At 35.3% G+C, this 10,765-nt stretch overlaps 3 protein-coding genes across 3 annotated transcripts in view; all 3 read left to right on the top strand.

Annotated features, from left to right (window-relative positions):
• LOC123831451 (olfactory receptor 1030-like) overlaps positions 1 to 49 on the top strand; it is a 1,039-nt gene extending 990 nt beyond the window's left edge. Inside the window, exon 2 of the mRNA XM_045858328.1 lies at positions 1 to 49. Coding sequence (XP_045714284.1) covers positions 1 to 49 — 49 coding nt within the window.
• Positions 50 to 4,048: 3,999 nt separating this feature from the next.
• On the top strand, positions 4,049 to 5,017 carry LOC123831450 (olfactory receptor 5M11-like). The gene has a single exon (XM_045858327.1). The coding sequence runs from the start codon at positions 4,049 to 4,051 to the stop codon at positions 5,015 to 5,017; it is 969 nt and encodes a 322-aa protein (XP_045714283.1).
• Positions 5,018 to 9,056: 4,039 nt separating this feature from the next.
• LOC123831431 (olfactory receptor 1030) lies at positions 9,057 to 10,034 on the top strand. The gene has a single exon (XM_045858311.1). The coding sequence runs from the start codon at positions 9,066 to 9,068 to the stop codon at positions 10,032 to 10,034; it is 969 nt and encodes a 322-aa protein (XP_045714267.1). The 5' UTR covers positions 9,057 to 9,065.
• The last annotated feature ends 731 nt before the right edge of the window (positions 10,035 to 10,765 follow it).

Raw genomic sequence — 10,765 nt, 5'->3', positions numbered from 1 at the left:
TAAAGAAGCATTCAGAAAAGTTATCCAAAATAAATTGTTTGTTAAGTAAATTAAACATTCTGGTCTTAGGTGTGCAATACATCTTATTGTCTGACCAATTAATAAGCACTTGAATAAATCACTATTTGTTATTGAGTGTTGTGTTTTGTAATTCACATATTGAACTTGGAATAATCTTAGTTATCATGTCAATGAGTGAAAAAAAAGTAATGCGTAGAAATTCAAAGACAATACTAGGAGGTATTGCTATTGATCCTTAAAGTCAACTAAAACTGGATGTTCCCATCTATAATACTCTTACTCTTAAAAAGTTGTAAAAGGCAGAACTATCAGATGGTGCTAGAATAATAAAAGTTTGTTAGAGTTTTATAGTGCTTAATGATTTCCAGGCTATACTCAGAAACTTCTCAACCATAGGAAGTGAATTTTTTGCCTTTAACAAGTCATATAGCAGTAAAGATTCCTGGGTATTTTAGGTTATTACTCTAAGAAAAAAATTTAGAATGATAGTATTGGTCCAGTGGAATCTTCATTTGTACGGTCTTTCATGAAACACTAAATGTCTTTTAGTATTTTTTAAACCGATATACATCTCCAAATTATGTACCATTTTTAACATATAATCAGAAACAGAATAGTAGAAAGACCACTGTGTAAACATAAGTGATCATTATTAAGTCCTCACACCATGCTACTTTTGTTTCTGATATTTCACATACTCAGATATTCTAAAATCAAGTCCTCCCTGGTTGATTTTGTTCTTCTTCCCAGTTCCTGTATTGAACTCTAATGTAATTTAATGTTTATTTTCCCTATGTAGACTTTTAACATTTTCTAGGTGTTTATGTATCCACAGAATTATATAATAATGTTTTACTAGATTTAAAACTTGATGTAAATGAAATCAGGATATGTGTCTTTCTGAAATTATTTTAGTTCACATTAAATATTCTTAGATTTATGCATGCTGAGTCATGTAGCAGTATTTTTCACTAATAATGTCTATGTCAATATATAAATATGTTATCATATATTTATCCATTCTACTATTGATGGGCAATTAGATTTTTCCAGTTCCTTATTTTATGAAAGTCGGCAATAAATTTTCTTGTGGCAATAAGAATTCTGAATATGTACCAGTTCAAGAGTTCCCCTGATGTGTGTAATGAGGATGGTGATTTCTGGGTTATATGATACTCACATCATTAAATTTACAAGATATAGCCAAATTGCTTTACCAATTTATTGTCAGCCAGCAATGTGTGTGAGACTGCCCTTTTCTCCACATTCTTGTCAATACAGTATAGGGTGGGACAAAAGTAGGTTTACAGTTTGAGTATGTGAAACAGTTTATTCTTGGATTACTATTCGTTAATTATTGTATTATTTTTCCATATAAACAAGTGTAAATCTACTTTAGCCATACCCTATTGTTGTCAGATTATTAAAATGTTTTCTAGTATTATGGTGCAAAATGGATTCCATTTCTTGTATAACTTTTTGGGTTGTCATTACAAGTACAGCTAAGTATTTTCAAATGCTTTTGATGAAAGTTGAAGATGTGTCTTTTTTTGTTGTATGTCCCTATTCTTTGCCCAATTTCCAGCTGAATTATTTCATCTTTATTTCCTACATTTGTAATAGCTTCTTATGTATTCTGTACCAGGAACTAATCTTTTAATAATACATACAATGCAAATATCTTTAACCTGTTTGTGGTTTGAATTTTATTTTTGTGGATGATATGTTTGGTGGCACAGAATTTTTCATTTTAACACAGTTCAAATTTATGAATCTTTTCTTTATGGTTGTGCTTTGAATATCTTGTCTAAAGAATGCTTCCCTTCAATTTGAGCCTTTTCTGGTTACCAGGACCCACTTGAATCTGACGAGAAAAAGGAAAGCTATGATTAGAGGCGAACTAAGAGAATGTTTAAACAGTGGTGAGAAAGGGAGGGACAAACTGTGACTGCAGGCTGAGAAATGACATCTGCCTATAACTGAAAATATAGTCAACCTGGTTTATGAAAACAGGACTTCAAATCCTATCCTGTCACTTACTGGCTCTGTGGCACTGATTAAATTAATCCATCACTGTTCTTTTAGTTTTGCATCTGTTTCTTTAGTTGAAAGTTCAGGATGAAGATCCTACTTCTTAGGATTAAATTAGGAAATCAGTCAAACTACCTACATAAAAGTGTCCGCACATGTGAAATGCTCACTGATATGTTTGCCAATGACCCTGAGTTGCTCAATCTTTCTCATGGCAGATTTTTTCCAAGACTTGATGTTCAGCATAAAGGATTTTGTTAAGAGGTCTGGATTTTAGGAGGTTAGATACTTTTAGTATAAATGAAATAGAAAAGATAAAAATCATATCATCATAAAATTTCAAGATGATATCTGTTTGTGTGCCTTCTGCAGAGCTCTTAGGGCAAATAGTAAATTTGAAATTATGAAAACTATAGAAATCTTAACTTTTGTGGCAGCAAGGATGGATCTAGAGCATAGGTGGCAAACACAAGGCCTGTGGACGAATCTGGCCCTCCACCTTGTTTTATCCTGGCTGGCACCTTTTTTTTTTTTTTTACCCAGGGGCAGTGTTGAGCTCTGGCTTAACTGTTAAGGAATAGTTACATTTACATAGTCCAAAAATTACATTTAGCGCTTTGAAGGCAACTGCAAGGTTGATGCGGCCTCCAGTGAAAATAAGTTTGACACCCTTGATCTAGAGGATATTAGGCTAAATGAAGTAAGCCAATTAGAGAAAGACAAATACCTCAGGATTTCACTCCTGTACGGAGTCTAGTGAACAAAATAAACAAACAGAAACATACTCCCAGATACATAGAACAGGCTGACAGCTGGCAGAGGGGACAAGGTTTGGGGGACTGGGTGAAAAAGGTGAAGGCATTGAGAAGTAAAAATTGGTAGTTGCAGAATATTCACAGAGATGTAGATTACAGCACAGGGGCCATAGTCAATAATATGGAGATGACTACATATGGGGCTAGGTGGGTACTTGAAGCATCTGAGGGACCACTCTGTAAAGTACATGATTGTCTAACCACTTTGCTGTACATCTGAAATTAATACAGAGTCATACTGAATGTAAACTTCAATTTGAAAATAAATTGGAACCTATGACTGATGCATATAATTAGCTTTCTGATCCCAGAGTGTTCCAATTAAACCTAGGAGGGGTGATTCCCAATGTAACAGTCATTGCTGATACTTTTAAGTCCTCCTGAGATTTGCATTAAGAGCAGGTCCCTACCTCCCACAGCTGGATATAAATGGGACTACCTTTTACAGCTTCGAGAGGCATCAAGAAAGTTCCCTATTCGGAGGTTGAGAAAACAGTGCTTATCAGAATCAGAAGTAAGTTTTGGTATTTTTATTTTCTTTCAGTGAATAAAAAATTGTGTTAAAATTTTAAACTGAGGCTTACCAAATTATCCCCCCCGCCAGCCCACATCCACAAATATGTACCTGTAATCCTTTCTCTTTTCAGTAGGAGAGTTTGAACTTTAACTGATTTCCCTGGCTAGGTTTATTAAAAGTTCTGTTGATCTCCCTGGACAATATTTTATAGACCTGTCCCTGGTTCAGCTGAAGCAACAAAGGCCAACATTGTCTTCTCACACAAATGTAAGGACATTTCAAGGTTTGAGATGGAGCTTACCCTAATATAAGAGTTTTTGGAGTTTGAGCCAAGTGACCTATAAGCCCCTGGCATACTGTGTCTTTTGGTAGGTTTTAATGTATGCCTTTACATGGTATACAGACAAAAGTATGGGTATAAATATATTATCTATAGGTATACTTGTTGGTGTAAGTATAAATAAGAGATAGAAATATAATGGTAATTCATATATAGGCACATTAAAATAATGACAGTGAAAATACAAATTTGGTTTATGGTAGTATTCCTTTTAAATGACATGAATTTTGGAGAAAAATAATTTCAATAACCAGTAACCTGATCTCTGCCTTCCTGTCTGCCCCATTTCCATTTGTTTCAAGTTCAGGCACTGACTCTCAGAAAATGCCCATCACTAATGACAGTGAAATAACAGAATTCGTTCTCCTGGGGCTCACAGGTCACCCTGAACTCCAGCCTCTCCTCTTTGTGCTGTTCCTGGTGGTGTACCTGGTCACTCTCTTGGGCAACTTGGGCATGATAGTGTTGATCAGACTGGACTCTCGCCTTCACATGCCCATGTACTCCTTTCTCACTAACTTAGACTTTGCTGTCTTGTGCTATACCTCCAATGCCACCCCACAGATGCTGACTAATTTCCTCTCAGAGAAGAAGACCATCACCTTTGCTGGCTGCTTTACACAGTGTTACATTTTCATTGCGTTCCTCCTCACTGAGTTTTACATGCTGGCGGCCATGGCCTATGACCGCTATGTGGCCATATGCAACCCTCTGCGCTACAGTGTGAAAATGTCCAGGCGGGTGTGCATCTGCTTGGCCACATTTCCTTATGTGTATGGCTTCTCAGGTGGCCTGTTACAGGCCATCTTGATCTTCTGCTTGACCTTCTGTAGATCCAACATCATCAACCACTTCTACTGTGCTGACCCACCACTCATCAAACTTTTCTGCTCTGACACTTACATCAAAGAGCACACCATGCTCATATCAGCTGGCTTCAATCTCTCCAGCTCCCTCACCATCATCCTGGTGTCCTATGCCTTCATCATTGCTGCCATCCTCAGGATCAAATCAGCAGAGGGAAGGCACAAAGCATTCTCCACCTGTGCTTCCCACATGATGGCTGTCACCCTATTTTATGGGACACTCTTCTGTATGTATGTGAGACCACCAACAGACAAGACTGTTGAGGAATCCAATATAATAGCCATCTTCTACACCTTTGTAAGTCCAGTGCTTAATCCATTGATCTATAGTTTGCAGAACAAAGATGTAAAGCGGGCATTGAAGAATGTCCTCAGACAAAATATGGTCACTAAGATGGCAATGCCTCCACTTTCTAATAAACCATAACTCTAAACTGTTGGCTCAAATGTCTTTGCATCTTGATGACGAGTTTGGTGTTCTTTGTGGGTGTATTTCACGTAGCTCATGTACAAGCTTCAGGTTTGGGGTAAAAACGAGCTGCATTTGATAGTCTCCTCCCTTGCCCCTCAATGTGTGGTCCTCGGGCTAGCAGCAACAGGACTCTCACAAAGGTTTTTAAAAATGTGACATCACATTCTGTACCTCAGATCTACAACATCCAAATCTGTGGTTTAACCACATCCTAGATGATTTGCAGACAGGTCAAATCTAGGGGCAGTTTTCTAAGTGGAACTTCTCTGCTGTCACAACCTGGAACACTGGCGTGGTCTTGTTATTTACAATAGTAGACAGAAGGGACATGCTGTTAGCCTAGTTCCTTGAATTTATTCTGTTCTTATGACCATCTTCTTTAAGAAACACACCTTCTACCCCAACTTACTAAGTAAAAGCATACACACTGTAGGTCATAATAATGGTTTCCTGTTGATGTGCTTTGGAATAGTCAGTAGTGGCTAGTAGGCAGTGGACCAGAATGAGCATTCTTTCTTAGACATGAATTTGTGGATCTAGTTTGTGGCCTCTGAGTTGTAGGATTCTACTTCTTTCCTTTGAATCGCAATACTGGATCCATAAGCTCAGGTCTTGGAAAAGAATAATTTCTTGTTTACTGGAGTTTTCTAGTTTTTTACATGAATGTTTGGATTATTATGTCCAATCTTACTTTTTTGTCATATAAATGTTTATACAGTTCACCTAAACATTGTTTTAGCTAAAAGCTACTTATTTTTATATCCAGTTTATAATATTTTCTTGTTTTCCTGGTGACTTTTTCTTTAATCTACAGGTTATTTAGCAGAAGGTGGTTAATGACCATACACTGGGACTCTAAAAGATATTTCATTGTTATATATTTGTAATTTAGTACTCTTATCAAAGAACTAGCCTTATGATTTTATTCTCGAAAATTTATTGACCAATATTTTTCCAGCTTTATTGAGATATTATTGACACATAACCTTGCTTTAGCTTACAAAGGTATATATTTGAAAATTATTATTACAACAAGGTTAGTTAACACATCTATTATCTCACATAACTACAATTTTTTTTTGTTGTAGTAGATAATTGGATACTTGGTAATGGGAAGAAAAGATAGATATACTATTTTCACATTTACTCTTTTTTCATGTATGAACAAATCTTATATTGATAAATTACATGCTCACTCGGTTTTTCATAATATATTAGTTTCAAACTGCTAGACCCAACGCCTGCATTACAACTCATTACGATATCTTGTTCAAATCATTTTACTCATTGGGTTTTGAAATTTAACCACTTTATTCTATACATGAAAATCATTTCAGCAAACAGTAGTAATTTTATGGAAGGGGCTGTACAAAACAATTCAGATTGGTAAACATCACAGAAACAGCAAAGTCCATGAATCATGTCATTATTTTAAATCTTTATTAATTTTTACTGATCTGATTGGAATATATGTGATCCTTAATACACAAATTTTATGAGAATAAACTCCTGATCACCCACAGGAATCAGCTCAAAATGATTACAAATTGAGGCAATCACAGTTTGCACATCCCAAGACTCTAATGAGTGTGAGTCCACACGAATTATTATTTCCCTGGAGTTTTCTCTTGTCGTAACATTGCAATTATTTTTTTCAGGGTGTGTTGAAAATTACTTCAGGGATAAAAGTTCCAATTTGCAAGTCAGGTGTAAATCATTCCCAGTAACTCATTCCTTGGGCCACTAGTGTCTCTGAGAAACCTTTCCTGGGTCAGGTAGGTATGACAATTCTGACTTCCATGCCTGCACTTTCTCCTCTTGTTTCAGCTTTGAATCCTCATGAGCTAGACTCAGGTGACCACAAAAGGAGCTGTGAATATTAGTGTAATTTCTCAGCATTTGTTATTTAGATTGATCACTAGGAAATATAAAATTGTATTGGAATTATGTGTTCATATTAATTATTTTACTTTATACATAGCATGAACATTAAGTTATTATTTAATAATTTAATGCACATTAAATAACCATATTGGAGTAAGCACTTGCCAACCTAATACATTTTTTAGAATACTATTTATTGAAAATAACAGTTTCCTCATCAACAACAAAACCTTGACAAATAATTCTGAAGAGAGAAAAATTCAAGCATAATTATATTCATTGCAGCAAAAACAAAATTCTCACTGAACTTTGTAAATCTCTTTTTAAATTATTGGAGAAAGAAAATTTTGGGATAAATTTAATGTTAACTAAAAATACATGATTAGTAATGAGTATAGGATTTGAAACTACATAAATGATGAGTCAGGATGTTACAAATGATGGAAATTTCAGAAATTATTTAGTCAAAGTCTGATACTGAGTAAGTAGGCTCTGAGGTCTATAGAATAAAGCAACTATATTAAGGTAAAGAGACTGTTTTCTAATAAGTTTTTACTGGTAGATGATTGACTAGTGTGAAGCTGAAAAATGTAAAATGATCCACAACTTAGGTTTATACAGTGTAATCAGGTGATGCATCCTGCCCTTATGTTTGTGGGCTAGAAAACCAAGAGAGGGAGAAGGTGCTGGAGTTCATGATGGTAGAGTAGACAAAGCAAGTGTTCTATCCTGGGAAATTTCTATTCACCTGAGATAAGTTTAAAAACAAAATTATTTGCCAATACTGTATTTGATTAGATTTCTCATAAAAATAATGAATTCTTATAACTCTTTAAAACTGAAAGGTCTTAAGATCTTGGGATGTGGGACAACATGACCATACAGTAAAAATTCAACTGGCCTGAGTGGCTGCTGATGCCGTAGTCTGGGAACCATTCTGTAGTTCAGTTCACTCTCACCCAGACTGTCGGTTTACTCATTCTTATGGTTTAATATGGCTCCCACAGGCATTTGAGTTTTGACTCGTTACCTTCTTTAGTGTAACACTTGTGAAATAACACATGACAACATTAAGAATCCATAATGAAAATATATTTCCTAGGTGCCTGGCACAATAATTTCTCATTTTATTCTATAATTATAATCAATATTATCTGAATGTATAATCCTTTCATTATAATTAACATCATCTGAACTCTAGTGCTAAGAATAATTCTCTATTCATTAGTTTTTGTTTTATAACTTTTAGACATTATAGTTCTGTAATAAAGAAGGCTGAACTATTTACATATGTTATTGGAAAGTTTAGAGTCATATTTGTGTTCCACCATAAGCCTTAAAGTCAAATTTGCCAAATTCTGTTGTTGGTTATAAATCCCTTAAATGCTTTTTGTTAAATAAAAAAAAATAAAAGAATGGATAAGCAAAGGAAACTATGACATAAGTTTTGGATACTTATCTTTATGTGTTTCTTGCTTTTATTCATATAAATTTTTCAGAATGAAAATTTCTTCATCAGTTATTCATATAGGACTTTATTTCCAAATTTGGAGTTCTTATCTTTGATCTATTTATATAGGATAACACAATCTCCTATATTTTTTGAACAATGCAGTCAAACAGGTCCTAGAACATTTGCTTCAGACCTCTATAATTTTGAGCTCTCTAATACAATAGGGAGTGCAGTTCTCAGAGGCTGAATTTTTAAATATGCACACCCCATTAATGACTAAAAAACCATTTTCCAAGCACATCATCATTTTGTCCAGAACCATCATTGAGTTCAATGATAAAGTGCATGATTTTATGGTAAGCTGCAAGTGGCAGGTGGTAGTTCAATACATTTTAGACAGACTTTGGGTCCTAATTCCTGCTTTCCAAAACAGGTTGGTATCACAAGAGCCATTTTCTTTCAGAATCATCTGAATGTTATACATGTAGGTAACAAGGGCCATGACCTTCTTAAAGTCCCAGCTCCTACAGTGTCAGACTCTGTCTAATAATAGGGATGTGTGAGAGGGACTGTGAATGGAAAATGAGAGAAAGAAACATATGGCAAACTTCTCAATCACTTCTTTATTTTAATTCATCTAAGTGAGCAGCGCTGGCACCTAAGAAAATGCTCAGAGAAAATTCCACCTTGGTGACTGAATTTATCCTCTTAGGATTAACAGACCGTCCAGAGCTTCAGCCCATCCTCTTTGCACTGTTCCTAGTGATCTACCTGATCACTGTTGGAGGGAACCTTGGCATGTTGGTGTTGATCAGGATAGATTCACGCTTGCACACCCCCATGTACTTCTTTCTTGCCAGTTTGTCCTGCTTGGATTTGTGCTATTCTACTAATGTGACTCCTAAGATGTTGGTGAACTTCTTATCAGAAAAGAAAACCATTTCCTATGCTGCTTGTTTAGTCCAGTGTTATTTTTTCATTGCCATGCTGATTACTGAATATTACATGCTAGCCGTGATGGCTTATGATAGGTACATGGCCATCTGTAGCCCTTTGCTTTATAGCAGCAAGATGTCGAATGGTGTCTGTATTCGCCTGATTGCTGGTCCCTACATCTATGGGTTCCTTAGTGGCCTTATGGAAACCATGTGGACATACCGCTTGACCTTCTGTGGCTCCAATATCATTAATCACTTCTATTGTGCTGATCCACCCCTCATCCGACTCTCTTGCTCTGACACATTCATTAAGGAGACATCCATGTTTGTGGTAGCAGGATTTAACCTTTCCAACTCCCTCCTCATAATCCTCATCTCCTACGTCTTCATTCTCATCACTATTCTGAAGATGCGTTCTACTGAAGGCAGGCGGAAAGCTTTTTCCACCTGTGGGTCCCATCTAATGGCAGTGACTGTGTTTTATGGGACATTGTTCTGCATGTATGTTAGACCTCCCATGGACAAGTCAGTGGAAGAGTCCAAAATCATTGCTGTTTTCTACACTTTTGTAAGCCCAATGTTGAACCCCATCATTTATAGTCTGAGGAACAAGGATGTGAAACAAGCTTTGGGGAAACTGATCAGAAGAAATGTACTTTTGAAGAAAAATCACAGTGTCCCTTTTTTAACAAATTAAATAAAAAATACATTTATAACAACTGGATCTGACTTTAACTGGCATTTATAGTAAAGTCAATTTTATTTTATTTATGTATTTTAAATTTTATTTATTGATTTGAGAGAGATAATAAGAGATTAATATGTTGTTCCACTTATGTATGCATTCATTAGTTGATTTTTGTATGTGCCCTGACCAGAGATGGAACCTGCAAACTTGGTGTATCAGATCAATAGTCTAACCAACTGAACTACCTGGCCAGGGAAGCAAAATCAATTTTCAATAGACAATAAAAAGCTCTAATCTAATGACAAACTACAAAAGATATAGGTAAAGAAACTTTGTGGTTATATATGAGACACATAAGTACATGATGTGTGAGCGTAAAAGGGTGGATGTTATAAAGGTATCTATGGGACATACTTTCTCTTCTTTTATACATCTTTACATTGATGACTTTATATGCTACTTTTAGATTATAAAAATTGCACACTCTCAGAATAAAATATTCAGTCTCTACAAGACTATAAAGTAAAAGAGTAAAATATTTCCTTTTCCCTCTATCTTGATCTTTCATTCTCATTTCTTAAAATTACCACCATTAACAGTTTCCTATGTTTCCAGAAAATTTCTATGTATCTACAAACAATTGTATGGTGTAGTTATATCTATATACACATATACACAAAATTGTTAATGCACATGTTGACTGTCATGAGATAATTTTTACTATTTTTATAATTCTGTAG

This window comes from Phyllostomus hastatus, unplaced genomic scaffold (genome assembly GCF_019186645.2).
Source record: "Phyllostomus hastatus isolate PE091 unplaced genomic scaffold, TTU_PhHast_1.1 phas_scaffold_177, whole genome shotgun sequence".
Classification (NCBI taxonomy): Eukaryota; Metazoa; Chordata; class Mammalia; order Chiroptera; family Phyllostomidae; genus Phyllostomus; species Phyllostomus hastatus.
The sequence above is the reverse complement of the archived record's forward strand: the minus strand, read 5'-3'. Positions and strand labels throughout refer to the sequence as shown.

What these genes read in the sequence shown, in the direction of transcription:
- LOC123831450 (XM_045858327.1), top strand. Translation starts at nt 4,049, where the DNA reads ATGCCCATCACTAATGACAGTGAAATAACAGAATTCGTTCTCCTGGGG.
- LOC123831431 (XM_045858311.1), top strand. Translation starts at nt 9,066, where the DNA reads ATGCTCAGAGAAAATTCCACCTTGGTGACTGAATTTATCCTCTTAGGA.